At 44.2% G+C, this 19,264-nt stretch overlaps 1 protein-coding gene across 1 annotated transcript in view; it reads right to left on the reverse strand.

Annotated features, from left to right (window-relative positions):
* Positions 1 to 14,389: 14,389 nt before the first annotated feature.
* Positions 14,390 to 19,264, reverse strand: part of PDCD6IP (programmed cell death 6 interacting protein) — a 62,983-nt gene continuing 58,108 nt past the window's right edge. The window contains exons 17-18 of the mRNA XM_082639741.1: positions 18,847 to 19,046; positions 14,390 to 17,946 (exon numbers count right to left, since the gene is read on the reverse strand). Of these exons, the coding sequence (XP_082495867.1) occupies positions 17,772 to 17,946; positions 18,847 to 19,046 (375 nt within the window). The 3' untranslated portion in view covers positions 14,390 to 17,771. The remainder of the gene's footprint in view (positions 17,947 to 18,846; positions 19,047 to 19,264) is intronic.

Consider the following 19,264-nt stretch of genomic DNA (forward strand, 5'->3'; position numbering starts at 1 on the left):
CGTTACTGCAAGAGAAGCATATCTGGACTCCTAGAAGGATACCCCCCTTTGGGTAGCCTTCCTTTTTGGCTTTGATGGCAATCCATGGTGTGAAGAAAAGAAGCACGTGCAGGGAAAATGAAGGCCATCCCAAGTCAATAAACATCTGTTGACCAGCTGCTCTGAATTGAGCACTCTGATGAAGATGGCCAAAGGATACAGTCTAAGCTCCGTAGCCAGGGGCAAAGTCCTCCCCACCTGGCCCCCTCTAATCCAGGGCCTTTCTCCCCCTGTCCCCCACACACATCCTCACTTCTGACACTCAAGCTGCTCACAGCACCCTCAGCCTCTTGTGATACTCCACGCCTCCCTCAATCTCCTCCAGCTATACCCTCTCTCCACGGGAGATGCCTTCCCTTTTTGACCTGGAAAAATCCTACTCACCCTTCAGTGCCCAGACCAAGCATTTTGAGAAAAATAAAAGCAGCTAGTCATTGGCCCAGGTGCTACCAGCTAGGCTGTGATGGTCCCCTGATGAAATTAACAATTTCATAGACTATCAATGCCAGTCGAGAACTCCAACAAGACACAAATGATACCACTTGGGAATCATACCTGAATAGAAATTGAAAACAAAGACACTGTGCAACAAGGAGAAGGACCACCCCTCCCATCCTGAGGCTGACGTGAGCTGCCATGGCTTCTTTTCCAAGGACATCTCTATCCCCACTCCATTCATCCCACCTCCTAGACTAAAAGTATTAAGATGCCCAGTCACCAAACTGTCCCTCTTTCTAACAAGACTGACCCAGAAGAGACCCCACTTCCTTGTACTCAAATCACCAGACACAAGCCCAAACCTCTATGAAGCCCCTCCGAACTGCTCTTACCCAGACACTCCATGGTTCCATGGGGTGCATGTTCTCTTTTCATGTAGCAGGTTACAAACCCAAGTTCAACTACATGTGTATTCCTGGCGCCCTCGGCAGGTGGTCAGTGACAATCTCTTCCTCTCTGACCTGCTCTAATCCAGCAGAGCAAACCTCCTCTCCCATGGACATCTACATCCCCTGTGCACACCTCCAGCTGCTGGAACACTCTGCTGGAACATCTCTCCTCAGTTCCACTGTCTCACTACCTCTCTCCCCAAAGCCTGTTCATCCTGTCATGACAGGGTTCACATCTTCCCCTGCACTGAGCAGGTCCCTCGGCTGTCTATGGAACAAATGTCCCAAGACCCCACACCACAAATCAGCATGGCTAGGCCCCCGAGAGTCTCAACCCCAAGCACCAAAATGTTCATAACTCTTCCCGCTTCCCGGACCACATATCACGTGGAACCACAGGACAGGAATATTAGAAAGTCTGTCTTCATCAGCACTTCCCATACTGCATCTCATTTTTGCCGTGTGCGCTGTTCTTAAATTTGCAAATTTGCCATCACTGCTGATCGCCCATCGAGGCCACCTCTGTGACATGAACCTCCCCTGACAGTGCGATGCCACATTATTGCAAGCATAGGATTGCAACGGCAGGCAAATAACAGGAACATAAGTTAATGAGTTGAGAGCACCAAGCTCCTTCACCAGAGGGAAGAAAGGAAGAGTCCTGAGGTTTAAATCACGTCCATAAAACATCTGCAAAGAGGAGTCGGAGGGGCTGCTGGCAGCCTAGCAAACAGCAATTCTAGGAAGCAGCCTTTTAGAGATCAGTATGTCCTGAAGTGTACCTTTCTATTTCTTTTTCAGTTAAAACACATCGATGTGGAGGCCAGCTGCATTTGTCCTGGCCCTGGCACGACAGGACACCACCAGGAACGGTGGCGGCAGCCCATCTTCAAAGGCTCTCTGCAAGAAACCGCATCTGCTTTTACCAAGGAAAATGTGATTTTGCTCAGCCTTATGGAATGTGGAACAAATACTTTTTTTAAAAAAATGACAGGTTTGGGCTTCCCTGGTGGCGCAGTGGTTGAGAGTCCGCCTGCCGATGCAGGGGACACGGGTTCGTGTCCCGGTCTGGGAGGATCCCACATGCCGCGGAGTGGCTGGGCCCATGAGCCATGGCCGATGAGCCTGCGCGTCCGGAGTCTGTGCTCCGCAACGGGAGAGGCCAGCGTACTGCAAAAAAAAAAAAAAAAAAAGGTTTGGTTTTTCTGACAGGTTTGGTTGGGGTTTTCCTCCCTCTCCAAAATGGTTCCCTAGATGACAAGGGTAGTGCAAACACCACTCACTTACCAAAGCTTAAAATGAAAACTTCTTAAGTCAGGCAGAGAGAGACAAATATATGATATCGCTTATATGTGGGAACTAAAAAAATGATACAAATGAACTTATATACAAAACAGAAAGAGACTCACAGGTATAGAAAGCAAACTATGGTTACCAAAGGGGAAAAGGAGTGGGGGAGGGATACATTAGGAGGTTGGGATTAACAGATACACACTACTATATATAAAATAGATAATCGGGCTTCCCTGGTGGCGCAGTGGTTGAGAATCTGCCTGCCAATGCAGGGGACATGGGTTCGAGCCCTGGTCTGGGAAGATCCCACATGCCGCGGAGCAACTAGACCCGTGAGCCACAACTACTGAGCCTGCGCGTCTGGAGCCTGTGCTCCGCAACAAGAGAGGCTGCAATAGTGAGAGGCCTGCGCACCACGATGAAGAGTGGCCCCCACTTGCCACAACTAGAGAAAGCCCTCACACAGAAACGAGGACCCAACACAGCCATAAATAAATAAAAATAAAAAAGAGTTCCAATTTCAACGGTCAGCTACTCTTACAAATTCCCACAATCAGAAAATGCAAACTTTTAAAAAAAAAAAAGATAATCAACAAGGACCTACTGTATAGCACTGGGAACTCTACTCAAGATCTTGTAATAACCTATAATGGAAAAGAATCTGAAAAAGAATATGTATATATACGTATAACTGAATCACTTTGCTGTACACCTGAATCTAACGCAACATTGTAAATCAACTACACTCCAATACATTTTTTTTAAAAAAGAAAATTTCTTGTCTGCTCCCATTTCCCCACTCACTCCTGCAGTATCAGCCCCCATACTCCAGTACCTCCTCAGAAAGGAAATAGGGTCACAGACACACACACCAGAGAGAAGGGGCCCAGGATGACTCTCTGAAAAAGAAGAGAGTTTTCCTTGTTGTCTCTTTTGCCATTGTTGAGGGGAAGTTGAAATATAACAAAATGGCCTCTTTTTTTTTTTCAAACAAAAATTAATTCTGCAGCCACAGGAAGATGCCTCCTCTCAATAGTTTAAGATGCCTCCTCTCAATAGTTTAAGAAACATGTGATCTGGAGAATCATCTCAGTTTTGTCACCTGTAAAGCTGGGTTCTTTTATCTGACCCCAACATCAAAGGGATGTTATAAGAAACACTGGTACAATATCTTTTTTTTTTTTTTTTTTTTTTTTTTTTTGCGGTACGCGGGCCTCTCACTGCTGTGGCCTCTCCCGTTGCGGAGCACGGGCTCCGGACACGTAGGCTCAGCAGCCATGGCTCACGGGCCCAGCCGCTCCGCCGCATGTGGGATCCTCCCGGACCGGGGCACAAACCCGCGTCCCCTGCATCGGCAGGCGGACTCTCAACCACTGCGCCACCAGGGAAGCCCTGGTACAATATCTTTAAAGTGCTTGTGATTTCTCAGAGAAAAAAAAAAATTGAATATGAGGTGGGACTGTAAAATAAAGCATAGGCCTGTCCAAAAGCAAATGAAACAAGTTCTTAGACTACATGCCACACTGGCCTGGCTGCTCAGAATGCCAGCCTGGCCACAACTGACCACAGCTGGGGAAACACCTGGGCTCCTGGGGAGCACTGCCCAGCGTCCCGCAGAGCTCTGCTCCTGAATTGCACTGGAATCGGAGACAAACCTGGTTCCTGAACATGGGTCTGCTTTGTAGTCACAGCATGGAGGGCCTCCAGGGAGTCAGAGGGGAGGGTCCGTCCTCCTACCTCACCACTGAGTCCTCCTGGTGCCTGAGCACCACTGCTGCTGACTCATCGCTTCACCATCAACACCAACTACTCATCATCATCCCCACCTAGACTACCAGCAAAGACCCACCATCACTCCACCCACACCCCTCATCACCCACCATCACCTCCCCACCCCCACCAGCACATGCTGGTTCGCAAACTAACCCTACACACGGAGGGCAGAGAAAGATCAAGTTTAGAGGCAGCCACTCCAGATGGGGAGGCAGCGGGTGTGACAAGCCAGGGAACTTGCACACGAGGCTGGTCTTGGGCACCACACGTCAAGGGGATCTCCTGCCCGCCTGCCAGAATCTTACAAGTTTACACAGAGACCTTAACTGGGTTCAGTCACATATACTGTCCAGATGGTTCCAACACCTTACTCTCTCAAGGCTGTGTCCTTGAAACCAGTTCCACTGGGGGATGGTGAGCGGAAGGTACATTCCAAGGACAGGGGAGGTAGGGGAGGGGGTGCAGCTCTCATGTCAACCTCAGAGGAAACAGGGTCCAGGGACCTGAGACCACTGGTCCAGACTGTCTAGTAGATTCACACAAACCTTTACATTTGTCATCAGAGAATATTTAACAAGTTGCCTAGGGCAATAATAATAATAATAGCTCATAATTTTGAGTGCTTACTATGTGTCAGAGACCATTCTAAGAGCTTTTCATGCATTAGCTCATAATAACTTCAGGCAGAAAGTGCCATTACTGCGCCTATTTTGGATCTGGGGAAGCACAGAGGCGAAGTCATTTGCTTCAAGTCCTGCAGCTAATAAAGTGTCAGACCCCCAGCCCCAGAGCCCATGCCTTTGGCCATTTTGTCACACTGTCATCTCACAAAATAAATCTAGGGCACGTTAGTGAAGAGCATTTGTTAAGTTCCCCGGGTTATTGGGGTACCCGTGCCAGAAAGCCAAGCACAAGTTGCGGCCGCTCACACTCTGGGCTACTGGTATTTGCATGCCCCAAGTACACCACACGCTCAAGGACAAAGCTATGATCCTCAGTGGTAACAGCCATGTACACACTTGGTTTTCTTTATTCTCACAATAATCTCGTGAGGTAGGTGATATTGTTCCCACTTTATACAAGAGGAAACTGAGGCTCAGAGCAGATCAACAACTTGCCTGATGGGCATGCAATAGACACACCTGAAAAGATCCTGTTCAGAGTGGTCACTTGGACCCAACCTGTGCTGAGTTCTATAAGGAGCTAGAAGCCACAGTCCTTGGGTCTGGTCTGTGCTGTGGCCTCAGCACCCAGGATGGAGCCTGAAAGATCAGCTCCTGTAGATGAAGGCATGCATGCTTGCAGGAAGGAATGAATGACTGAATGAAACAGTGTTGCTCATAATTAAAATAAGAGCCAAATATACCTGAAGAAAACCATAGTTAGAAAAGACACACGCACCCCCAATGTTCATTGCAGCACTATTTACAATAGCCAGGACATGGAATCAACCTAAATGTTCATTGACAGATGAATGGATAAAGAAGCTGTGGTACATATATACAATAGAATAAAAAAAGAATGAAATAATGCCACTCGCAGCAGCATGCATGGACCTAGAGATTGTCATACTGAGTGAAGTAAGTCAGATAGAGAAGGACAAATATCTTATATCACTTATACGTGGAATCTAAAAAAATGGTACAAATGAACTTATTTACAAAACAGAAATAGAGTTACAGATGTAGAAAGCAATCATGATTACCGGGGGGGAAACAGAGGAGAGAGAAACTGGGAGATTGGGATTGATATGTACACACTACTATATATAAAATAGATAACCAATAAAGACCTGCTGTATAGCACAAGGAACTCTACTCAATTCTCTGTAACCTATATGGGGAAAAAAGTCTAAAAAAAGGGGTTATATGTATATGCATAACTGACTCACTTTGCTGTACAGCAGAAAGTAACACAACACTGTAAATCAACCATACTCCAATAAAAAAATTTTTAAAAACAGAAAAAGAAATGAAAAATTCGAGCTTATATTGAACCAAAAAGTACAGAGTACCCACATCCTAGAGATTATTTAATGTTGTGATATTAAATAAAGCTAGTATTTTATAATTTAAAAAATAATTTAACAGCCAACAATCCTTAAAGGTCAGAAGAGCAGGAAGTGTAACAAAGGTTAATTTTAGAGTCACTGCGGGAGGTGGGAACACAGAATCACCCCGCCCACCAAGTCATTTCCCTCCAGGCCGACCTACATCGGGGCGAGTGAGGGTTTGCAGAGCTGTTCCTCTGTCCCAGGCTGACTTGTAAAAGTGGCTGCTGCCCTTTGCAATTAGACACTCTCAGACCTCCATTCTGAGCCCTTAAATATATACAGTGACCTATGCGCTGATGTAGCCAAAGAAGGAGGAACATGTGAAATTGTTCCCATTAAAATCGGCCCTGGGGCAACCACCGCGTCACCAAGTAGCAGGCCAGGCTGGGTCCTCGGTTTGTAGTACAGGATCGCGGTCTCTCTGCGCCTGTGAAGTTCCGGTTTTATAAAGTCCGTCTCTCCTGCCGCATCTCCCGCCTCTGCCCCCTTCCCCTCCCCCACACAAGTGCAGCCTCTTCCAACAGCCGCTGACTTAATGAAAACCCTTCAGCTTTGTTTCTACCCTAACAGCGGATCTGTTCCTACCAGAATAACAAACCAAGTATGCTCTCTGCTTCACAAGTTTGGGTGTTTTTTGTTTGTTTGTTTTTTTGTTTTTCTTTGGGCGGGGGGAGACAGCAAGTGAGCTGTGGGCACTAAACTAGTTCTCATCTGGTGCCTGGGAGACACTTTTTCGTATCACGTCTTTCTGGACTCAAAATAAAGGATGCTTCAGCTCTTGGCGGTGTATCAGCTTCAGAGCCTTATCACAGGACCCCAATTACATTGTTAACAGTAAAGAAGAAAGCTTGAACCAATTTTAGAACAAGAGTTAAGAGGAATAAAAATCCCCGCCGTGATCTTTTAAAGCATTCGTTGGGAAATAGTTCCCTCCTGTGGTGTAAGTGGAAATTGCCGCTCTTACCCATTGGAAAGTTTTCCAATGTCTAGAGGTTAATAAATTTTGTGTGCTGCTATGAACCATATGGGCAATCAGGTAAAGCCTATGGACCTCCTCCCAAATGCATAAAGTAAAATACATAAAATTACAAAGGAAACCAATTATATTTAGATTTATTTATCCAGTTATTAAACAAGTGGGGTCTATACTAATATATGTGCTTTTTCGACAGTAAATAACAAGACCTAGTGGCAGGTCTATTTACCATAAATGCAAAGTAGTGATAAGCATAAATGACGTTTTGAGAAATCAGTGGCAACTGTAATGTGATATACAAATAGCTAGGATTTCAAGACGGGACAAAATCACAGGTTCTAGTAATACTAAAGGTCAATATTTGACCTTTTGTCACCATTTATAATTGAAAGAATTCTATATTTCAGTTAGAGCGTAGTAAACACAAAGCCTCAGTTTTTTCCCATTCTAATAGAGTAGGAAACCTCCTGAATTCCATCCCCTTGGGGACCCCTTTGGGGTTGGTGGAGCCCAGCTAGTCTCTCCACCTTAATCTATTCATGGAGCAGTTTCCCCACCTGAGGCAAGGAGGTTACCAATTTTGTAGTATTTCAGGGGGAAAATGCTATTGTTACCTCCAGGGTGTGAGAACTGGGGAATCTGAATGAAATGGCCATTCCAACACTTCACGTAACTGAAACAACACTGCTCTGAAAACCAGGACACCAGCTTCTCTTCCATCCTGGCTAAACTGGCAGAAATGGAAGCGAATTTCAGCAAGATAAAATACATATAAGCCTAAAGTCAGAGAAGGGCCAACAATCTCACCAAATTCTCCCCAAGTTATGGGGAGTTTGCAGGTGCTGAGAACAATTATAACAGCCAGCAGCTCTGAGCACCTACCCGGGTCGGTCTTTCAGGCGCTGTTCCTTTGCTGCTGCACCATCAGGGAGATGGAGGCTTACAGCCCAGAATCACAAAGGACCAAGCCCAGGTCAGACTGCTTCTAACAACCAGCCTTTAGCCTACGCACAGCGCTGCTGGTGGTTTGTAAATTTGGGACTTTCAGGGGTGAAATCTGAAACTAGCCCCGAACTCGAGGGCAGGGGAAGAGCAAACAAAGCGGCAGCCAGTCCAGATCGTAGGCGGCGTGTTAGCAAGCGGAGGAGCTTACCTGAGAGGTCCGTCTTGGGCGCCGCAGGATGAGTGGGTCTGCACATCCACCCACCAGAATCTTACATGTTTGTGTGGAGGCATACTGGGTTCAATCATGTATACCGTCTAGAGGGTCTCAACACCGCGTCCCCTCTCGAGGCTGCAACCTTGAAACCCTCTCCACTGCGGGAACCACAGGTGGTGCGTGCATTTCAAGGACTGGAGGGGGTGAGGAACCTCCTGTTGCCCGGCTCAACTGCAGGTCCCGGTCTCTAGATGACCTCCCCCAACAGCTGCCTCAGTGGGAGGGACTCTGACCCCAGGAGACCCCAGTGATACCCACAACATGGAATGAGAAGTTGAAGGGGAAGTGTGTCCTCTGGGAAAGGCAGCACGTGAGCAGAACCCGGAGTTCAGCGGAGGGCCTCCCAGCCATGGAGAATGACACAACAACACGGGCAACCAAGGACCCCTTGGCTGGAGTGTCCGGCCCACTTTCCACAAGCCTCTCATCCGCCAAGCAATTCCACAGCCCGTCCAAATGTGCCCCTTCTCCCTGCTGGACTCCCCAGACCTCACCTGCCTGCACCCCTCTCCTGTCCAAACCTTCTTGGGGCCTCTTGCCAACGGAGCGCTCTCACTGCTGCCCTTTCTCACCCCTGGACTCCTCACACATTGCCTTTGTCTAAACACTGCCCAACCAGCCCACCACCGCCTGCCCGCTACACACACACACACACACACACACACACACACACACACACAGGGTGAGGGGGCTCTCCCTTGGCCATGTAGACACGGTGGGAAGGGATGGAGATGAGATGGCAGAGTCGCAGGACTTGAGCTCATCTCCTCTCACGAAAACCCCCAAATCACAACTAACTGCTGAACAACCATCAACCAAAAAAGACTTGGAACCTACCCAAAAAAGATATCCTACCTCCAGAGACAAAGAAGAAGCCACAACGAGACTGTAGGAGGAGCACAATTGCAATATAATCAAATCCCACAAACTGGAAAATAATTCTGTTGCAGAGGTTTTCCCAAGGGAGTGGGAATTCTGAGCCCTACGTCTGGCTTCCCAGCCTGGGGGTCCAGCAGCGGGAGGAGGAGCCCCAGGAGCATTTGGCTTTGAAGGCCAGCGGGGCTTGACAGGACTGGGGGAAACAGAGATGCCACGCTTCCTTTTTTTTTTTTTTTTGGCCATGCCGCACAGCTTACGGGATCTTAGTTCCCTGACCAGAGATCGAGCCCGTGCCCCCTGCAGTGGAAGCGTGGAGTCTTAATCACTGGACCGCCAAGGATTTCCCCTTAAACTGCACTCTTGGAGGGCATACACAAGGTGTCACATGCACTGGGATCCAGGGCAAAGCTGCGACTCCAAAGGACCCTGGGCCAGACCTACCTGCAGGTCTTGGAGGGTCTCTTGGGGAGGCGGGGGTGGCTGTGGCTCACTGTGGGGACAAAGACACTAGTAGCAGAAGCCCCAGAGAATATTCCTCCACGTGAGCTTTCCTGGAGGTTGCCATTTTCTCACCAAGACCTGGCTCCACCCAACAGGCTGGGACGCCTCAGGCCAAACAACCAACAGGCCAGGAACAGAGCCCCACCCATCAGCAGACAGGCTACCTAAAGTCGTCCTGACCCCAAGGCCGCCTCTAAACAAACACACCCTTTGACACAGCCCTGCCCACCAGAGGGACAAGACCCAGCTCCCCGCAAGAGTGGACAGGCACTGGCCGCTCCCACAAGGAAGCCTGCACAAGCCCCTGGACCAGCCCCACCCACCATGGGGCAGACACCAGAAGCCAGAGGAGCTACGATCCTGCAGCCTGCGGGACCAAGACCACAAACACAGAAAGTTAGAAAAACACCACAGAGAAATATGTTCCAGACGAAGGAACAAGATAAAACCCCAGAAGAACAACTAAGTTAAGGGGCAATAAGCAATCTACCTGATAAAGAATTCAGAGTAATTATAGTAAAAATGAGCCAAGATCTCGGATAAGCATGGCGGGAAGTAACAGCAGTGGTACCCCACTGCCCACGCTCTGCATGCACCCCCTGGATTCCTGATCCACCCCAAGTCCTCCTCAGCCAGCTCACCAGCTGCAAGCTCCATGGCTGAAACCCCGTGAAATGCCCCAGGCCTCCCTACAGGCACACGGTTGCCTCCTTAGGACACCCTTTCTGAAGCAGGGTGTCCCTTACCTGCCTCACCCCCCTGTCTGTCCTAAGCAGGTTTCTCCCCAGAGTGCCCAGGCCACCCCATGAGGACGGGCTGAGGGCTGCCCTCACACTTGGGATGCAGGCTCCACACTCATTTCCTGAGAGTCTGAGACATATCCCCATGTGTTGGCCTCAGTGGCAGGGTCTGGCTCCCCCCACCCACTAGTACCAGCCTTTATGGCACCAGTGGTTGGAGAAGGTGTGAGAGTGAGGGTCGGTCAGATAGAGCTTGGGATGGGAGGTACGACTCAGATCTGTCAACACCTGTTCTGAGTGTCCAGGCCTTGCCTGTGAAGTCCAGAGCTCTGGAGAAGAAGGCCCTTCTGACCTCCTCTCCTGACCAGTAGGTGCAGACACGTTCCAGCAGACTGCTGTGTGCTCATAACGGTTGCAGCCCCTGAAAGCCTGCTGGGGAGTCCGCATCACCCACTGAGCCTCCTTTGCTCCGAGAGCCCCAGAGGCCCAGGGCGTCACCCCTGGGATTTCATTCAACTCTACAGTTTCTCAGCTACCAACCTGCTGCATCTCAGGAATGAGCCCCAAAGAGAGGCAGACTCTTCTCCTGGGACCAAGTTGGAGCTTCATCCCCCAGCACCCACAGCTTCTAGTGGGCTCATCTCTACCATAGCAAAACAGCCTTCCCCACAACTGGGGTAACCCCTTGGCCTGGGCCTTACATGGCATGACCAGACTGGGGCCATTTTAGGATTCAGGCAACTCCCTCTGAGGTACAGGGCACTTTCTGCTGGGAATGAGAAACATGAATCTCCTCAGCACTGTCTAATGAGTGATTTACCTTCTCTCCATCCTGCCAACCCCCATATCTGACCAGCAGGTGAAAGCATCCAGATCACTCTTAAACATCAGCAGAGGCTTCCAGGAGCCCTGTTATTTCTGCTCACCAGTTCTCCAGTGGGGTCTCAGCCAATTCAACCAAACGAATGCAGCGCTATTGTTGGAGCACGGCATGGCATGCATGGCATGAACATTCTTTGCCCTCCCAGAGATGGCCTGAATGCAATAGGGAGCTATGAATTGAAGCTGATCAGCCCAGGTACATAAGAAATATCTATTGATTGATTGATTCAATTCTGACTCTGAAGCCCATCCCACAGGGTGATGAGAAATTCAGTCTCAGTCATTACTGGCTTCCCACACAAATACCCAATGTGGTGCTAGGTCCTGGGTCACCATTCCATGCTGCCCAGACTCATGGTCCCTTCAGTTACGGAAGCTCCACCTCATTTGGAGTGTGACACCCACTGGGCCTGCTGTGATCCCTCTAAAAAAGCTATCCCCTCTGAGATGCTGCTTCCTTTAACTCCTGGCCCCAGAGACTCCACCCAGCAAACAACCCCTGGAACAGGAACATGCAAGGGGTTTAGCTACCTGGTTGGCATTGAAAGGAGGGAGAAGGAAATGGAGAACTCCCACAAATTCACACTTAAACCTATCATTGTTCCCAGTTCAATTTCACTCTTCCTTGGAATATTAATTCCTTGAGGGCACAGTTGTATTCGCAGCACCTAGAGTAATCAATAATCTCTCAATATATAATTTTGAATTATTGGGGAGAAAAAAAACGAATAGGTGAATGGAGAGATGGATGTGAGGAATGAGAGCAAATGCCCTACTATAAAACAAATACTCCAAGAGACAGGAGAAACTTTAGAAAGCCTTTTAACTTTTCATCTCAGTGAGATCCCAGCTCCATCACTCAACTCCTCTGTGCCTTGTTTCCTCCTGTCCTGCAAAATGGGATGAAGTCACTGGCCATCTCACTAGTGACTGCTCAGCTAAAATAAGTTAATGGAATTTAAATGCTTAGAAGAGGACCTGGAACGTGGCAGGCACTCAGTAGATGTCAGCTACTTTTAGCAGTAACAACAGCACCCAAGAGGAAGCTATGCTTGTCACTGTAGATGTTCAGATCAGAGACGGCCGCTGAAAGGTCCCCAGCTCAGCCACTCAGCAGCCGTGTGACCACGGACAAGTTGATCAACTTCTCTCCAACAAGTTGACTCCTCTGTGTAGCGTATGAATAAAAATATCAATTTCATAGGGCTCTTCTGCAACAAATGAATTATTATTTGAAGACTCAGTACAGTCCTTAGAACCAGTAAGTACACAGTTGATGTTGAGCAAGTTATTATATGAAATAAGAGTAGGCAACCATGCTATCAGTGGAACACAGCCAGCAGTGGACTAGAAAGAGAAAGGTGAGATCAGTACAGAGTGCATCAGAATGTAAAGATGAGATATGAAGTCATTAGGGGCAAAACTCCCAAACTGGAGACACAGACGAAGACAGAGAATCACAGGTTACTGGGAGCAGAAACCACTGGAGCCAGAATCCTGGAGGAAAACACAAACCTGAGCACAAAACAGTTTTATTCATAATCGCCAAAAACTAGAAGCAACCAAGCTGACATTCCAAAAGTCAAAATATAAGAAAATAATATATTAACAATATAAGTCCAAACCCTGTTTACAAAAATGTACATAAACAAGACAAGATTTAGCTGAGGATGGGAGGGAAGAAAATAAGAGTATTAGTGTTCCAAATAACTAGAAAAAAAGAAAATATAATCCAAGCAATGAAACACAGGAAAAGGAAATAGGACAAAAATATTCCAAACAGACAAAATGTCAAAAGATTATATGATTATAATTTTAACAAAGTTGTAAATTATTTTAAACTTTCCTATTAGATTACAAAACAAAAACAAAAAACAAAACAAAAAACACTAATGTATCCTGATAGAAAAAAAAGTGTGGATATTAATAATAATATATATTAAAAAGTGAAAAAGGGTCACTTCATGTTCACAATAATTGGCTTGAATATCAATCACGTGGTTTCAAAATGTGTAGAGACTAGAAGAGTTACAAATACAGGAAAACTTAAAAAGAAACACAAAGGTAATAGACTTGAACATATCCACCTGTATCACTTGGCGTCACTAGTTGAAAAGGACGTAAGCAGCTTTTAAGCAAAAAAGGCGGCTATCGGGAGCCACAGAGCTGACACGAGCCAGGATCACTGGCAGGCAGAGTACTAAGGCAAACAACTTGGATGTGCAACTTGGATGTGCCCCAGATGAATTAACTACAAAGGCAAGACGGGTCAGTGGATGGGGACTCTGGTTAGCAGGGGCTGGCGGCTCTCTGGTACACAGGTTCTAGGCAAGTTCCTGTCTGCTCACAGGCAGTGCCCAGGCCAACCCCACCCGCCCTGCGGTCATAAACTGAGACAACCCCAGCAGCAGAGCTGCTCAAGTCACTGTCCTAGATTTAGGTTGCAGCTGAACTCGTTTCAGGGAGGGTCCCTTAGTTTCCCATGTCCTCCCACCCCACATGCCTAGGTTCCCAAGCCCCTCCGTGAGAACTCTACTGTCCAACCCAGATGCCAGATAAGTGAAAACAAACAAAAAAGATTTAACTATACCCAATAGTTATGTATCTTAAATGTATATAATACGGATTCAGACTATAGCTTCATTCCTGGAGGTAGCCTGTTCAACTTCAACATACTTCAAGGACATACAAAGTCAACACATTCTCTGATAAATTGTGTATCCTGAGCTACATAGAAAAACAGCTGCATCTAACCTTAAAACATGGGAGAAGTAGAAAGAAAATAAGAAAATAAAAATGTTTTAAAAGACGAACACATTTCACCATCCCCCTTTCCCTCATGAATTGACTGTGGTAATCTCGCCAAACATTTCCAAACATTAACCCCAAAAATGACACCTGAAGAAGAGATTACTCATCTGAAATATCTGGGTCAAATTGTAAGTGATGAAAATAATGGTCCATCCATGATCAAGTATAGGGTTGACAGCTGTAAGAAACCATTTAAACAACACCATCTTCTTGTCTCATGCAGTTAGTCAAAGTGGGTATTTTTTTATTTCCCAACCCACTGTTTGTCAAAGAAATTAGAGAAATATAAAAGCTGAAGGATAAACACTTTAAATAAGAATTCATACTACAAGGAAGTAAGAATCTTTCAACTTTTATTTCTAGGATACATTTCATCCGGAACCTTTTGTTTTCTTTACAATTTCCCCCTAAGAGAAAATGAATACAATAAAAATATCATCCATCTACCAGCAATGTTTGTAAGCAGAAAAGAATCTAAAATCTCTGGTGTGATAATATAGGATTTCTTAAAAAATATAAACTTCATACCAGAAATAAAGCCTGAATATTCTCTTTTTCTCTAAAAATATAATTTTTCCTTCTTTGCTCTTCCATGTAAATCTTATAATCAACCATTTAGTTCTAAAGTTTATTTTTAAACTAGTAATTATAATGCTATAGCACTGTTTTTCTCCTACTTTGTATCCTGTTCCGTATTGTGAATCAATAATTGCAGAAGTGTAAAAAAAAAACAAAAAACAAAAAAAAGGATGCTGCTAGGTTGTAGCAAGATTTTCCAAGATAAACTGATCCGAAAAAAAAAAAAAATTCCCATCAGCAAATTGAAGTCTACTTAACAAATTGCATTTTGCCATGTTTATGAAATTAGAAAATGTGTACAAAAAGCACTTTTGCAAACTGTAAAGCTCTAATGGAAAATATCTTTTTAATCTTTTTTGACTAGATAGGCTGCTGGCTGGTACAGAAAATTAGGGACAGAGGCTCTGTGAAAATTTTTTTTTTTGTAACTACTTAAATTTGGGGAGAGATTATAAATTGCAAAGAAGTTGGGTGCACAGATCTCACAAAGATTGACTGGTTTGCAGTGACGTGACTATTTTTCTTAAATATGAATAAAGACCAAGAGGCACAGGAGTAGACCAATACTTTACACCAGACTGAGAAGTCAAGCCATGTTAGTTTTTTCCCCACTTCAGACCAGCTCCTTTATGCAGAGCTTCATTACTTATAGTCCATTTTAAAATAGTATTCCAAAGCCTGACATAAATAAATAAAGTGTCCTTTAGTTTAGGAAGATAATCAAAAAGCCTAATTATAAACATAGGTACAACATACCTGAACCAGAGTGATAACTCTCCTACCTCTAAATAAAAAGCATTATCCACAACAACTTTTTAGGGTATTTTGTGGAATACAGGAAGTTAAGCAAAGGATAAAAAAGTCTGGTAACAAAAATCATCCCAGTGAGGGCTTGCTTTGCTAGGATGCAAAACAGACATAAGAGAAACTTCCTTCCATGAGCCACCTTAATGAAACTAGAGTCCTATGAAGACACATCCAGCAATGAAGGGCTGCAGAAATTTGGTCATCTGTACCTAAGACACTAGGTGACCAAAGGAAAGCATCCTCAATCATCTAAAGGATGGGTGAACCAACAAGAGGGAATAGGCCTGGGTTTGCTAACAGAGCTGAACGAGCTGGGTATGCTGAGGAGGCTACCACGAGGGGCTGCGGAGCCTCCTTCCCTAAAGTTTCTGAACCACCTTCCTGAGCCCTCTGAGAGCACAGAGGAGGCCTAGTCTAGCACAGGGAATGGGCTAAATGGCCTTGTAACTTCTCTGGTGGCCCTCCCATGCACTTACTCTTTTCTTTAGTGCCTTCTTTCCCCAAGAGAATATTCAGGCCAATTTTGTTTTTTGTTTTTTCTGCATTAGTGAGAATTATAAACTAGCAATTTGGAATACCCCTAATCTCACTGAGTATCTTACAATAGAAATGATAACTTGAGTAATAAGAAGAAGGAACTTAAGTGCCATTTACACAAGTCAAACAAGCCCATGTCATATTCTGATGATTCCACATTAATAAAACTTAGCTATGATATGTAAAAAACTATTTTTGCCAAGGTTTTAACTACTGAACTTTAAACCAATTTCAGTATTCCATGTAAAGGTCATTTATATTGAAGTAACATGCCTTCATGTTTTCTACATACAACAACAAAGTAAGATTTTTAAAAATATACACATATTTTAAACCAATTCACTCCCTTTACAATCACACCTTCCGCCCACATTTAAAATATAAACCCAAACTGTCAAATGAAAACAACAGTGGACCAACTGATAGTATCATTTAAATGAAACAATAATTCAAGAGAAGGTTAGCATTAAAACTTAGAAAATAAACAGATTCATTGGACATCTACTCATATGCCTGGTGTGTTCTGAAATGAACCTCACACAGAACAGACCCCACTGGGATATGAGACAACTCATTCCTTTCTTTCTCATTCCATGAGGCATGTCGATGCATTCCACTAGGCAAGTCTCACTGAGGTTTATACAGTGATTAGTTTATCCTAACAGCGGAGACTAATATTAAATACACAGCCTATTCCAGAATTGGTATATGCTCCCAACAACTGTTTTGTGCACTCCCTGAATTATAAAATAGTCCAATCTTTTAGGAGCATAAAAATGAAAGGGCTTAGATCTATTCATATACATTGTGCATTAAATGTTAGTAGGTTAAGACAGTAAGGTGAAAAAAAGGAATGGAAGGGTACAGTAAATTTTCTTTAAACAATTCCATTACATCAGACAGCACTGTTAATGACATGTATTTATTTTAACCAGATTATGAAAAAAAGAAAAAAAATTATTACCAGAATTTGTATCAATTTCTTGGAGAAGCTAATAATAAAACATTAAATATACATATTTACTTGTATATTTATTTGAAGAATCTTTGGTAGCAATTGTGTTTCTTCCACATTATAGGATTTTTCAAAATAAATGTCAAAATTAATTTACTAATCAGCATATGAAAGATAAATTATGGTTATTATTCTTTTGGTTTTCCTATAAAATGTACTTGAACCTATTAACTTGCATTAATCATGCACTTAACTCATGATCTGTTTAACTTGTGTACACATAAAATGAGAGACTAATACCAGAAAATTAGACAGGAATGAGAATCAATGACAAAACATAACAATGACAACTGTTCTTAAGGAATTTATTTTTAAATTATAAGATTTACAATGTTTTGATTATGCAAAATAGCATAATGAAAATTAAACCAAATCAATAAACCAAAAGAGAAAGAGAACTTAGTTTTCTTGAGTATCAGTACTGAAATCATCATTGTAAGCCTCTGATGTTCCAATAATGTCTTATGTAGAACTAAGTATAATAATTTCAAACGTTTCACTTGTGGGTTTAATTTCTCATTTTCAACTTTTATGAACTGTAATGTAATTTATTTCAAATCCTATTACACTTAGTCTTTATACTGCAACAGCAGCAAATGGCCCATGTGCAATCAAATGTGGAACTGGGGCACAGCTTCTAGCCGCAGACAGAAATTACACACTGCACTCAGTACATCAGAGTACGTTATATTAACCAGAGCGTAGGGTTTAGTACACTTATTGCAGGGTTGGTATTTCTTTCCCTCTGAGCTGAACCAGCTGAGCTTCTGAGCTGACACACTACTGCTGTGGATAGTAAGGCTGCTGTGGGGGCTGAGGGAAGGGGTATGAAGGCTGCTGGGGTCCTGGGTACGGAGCCTGTCCAGGGCTCTGGTGATACACTGGCGGATATGGCATATTATACTGGCCATACGCGTAAGGATTATAGCCCATGGGCATGGGCATCTGGCAATACCTGATGGGAAGAAGAACACAAGAAAGCTGGATTGGTAAATCAAACACTAGAAAATGAAACATACAATAATTATTCTAAAATGAAGTTTTTTCAAGAAAGCCATTCAATGGCGAGAAAAAAAACAGCTGTTTCAAGGTACTTGCTAGAGAAAAGTGTTCTATCTTGTTATTAATTGAAATTCAAGAAAAAAGTGTTGAATACTACCCCAAAAATAAGATTGTTGAAGGAAATAAGACTAAATATTCAACTATGAACAAGGAATAAAAACGGAGGCCCTTAAATCTAATGTGGCAATCTAAGTACACTTCTGTTTCACAAGATTCAATGTTCACTGTAAGGCTCAAAAATTTACTATTTACAAAGTTTTAACATTTGGAAGATACAATGTACTTACTAAGTTTGGAAGACATCTTAAAAGATAGTTAAATGTCTGGATTTTTAAGACTAAAAAAACTATCACAAAGGCAGCTGATCTTTAAGAAAACACATGCCATAATTAGATAGATTTCTATTTAAGAGTTGATCAGAATGCCAAGACATCAAAGTACAGGTATGTAAAGAAGGCCTTATCAACCTTGCTATTCTAAGCTCAGAAAAGGCACCTACATGTTTATCACCTAAATAAAGAAGACCAAGGAAACATTCTGAATTCCATACAGAAGAGATACATTTAATATAAACCCAGTACATAAAAACTAAAATTAAATAAGCCTGGGAAATGGCTATTCAACGACTCAAAAAAAGTGACTATAACTTACTTTTATTTCTATGTGAGCTGACAATGTAGCTTACTCTTTCATGACACCTCCATTCAGAGAAGGGGTGAGCTTGTTTTTAAAAGACTAACCAGAGCTAGAAACATTAGCCAATTCATTGGGATATACAAAGTTTCAGCCTTACCCGGGATACCCTGGATAGGTGGGGTATGGGGGCCCCTGGGCCTGCAGAGGGGGAGCTGAACCAGGAGTTTGTGATGGAGCTGGTGCAGTGGTCCCAGTGCTCGCTGGAGCTGGAGCTGGAGCTGGAGCAGTAGCAGGAGGAGTTCGATTTGCTGGAAGCACAGGAGGTGGAGGCCGGGCTGGGGGCTGGGGCTTAGGAGGCTGCAAGAAAAAGTCAGCACTGACAAAATGTGTCAGGTTTCTGTCAAATTGCTATCAATCAAAATAAAAGGGCATATGAGAAACTCTAGAATCCAACCAAATATATTTCTAATTCCCATTCTTAAATGTGGGCTTATTACTCCAGAAATGTACTGTAGCTGAAAAATAATTCTCCAATTTGTGGATACTCCATAGCCACTGCTCTTTCCCTGATGCCT

Source organism: Mesoplodon mirus (genome assembly GCF_964341445.2).
Source record: "Mesoplodon mirus genome assembly, chromosome: 12".
NCBI lineage: Eukaryota > Metazoa > Chordata > Mammalia > Artiodactyla > Ziphiidae > Mesoplodon > Mesoplodon mirus.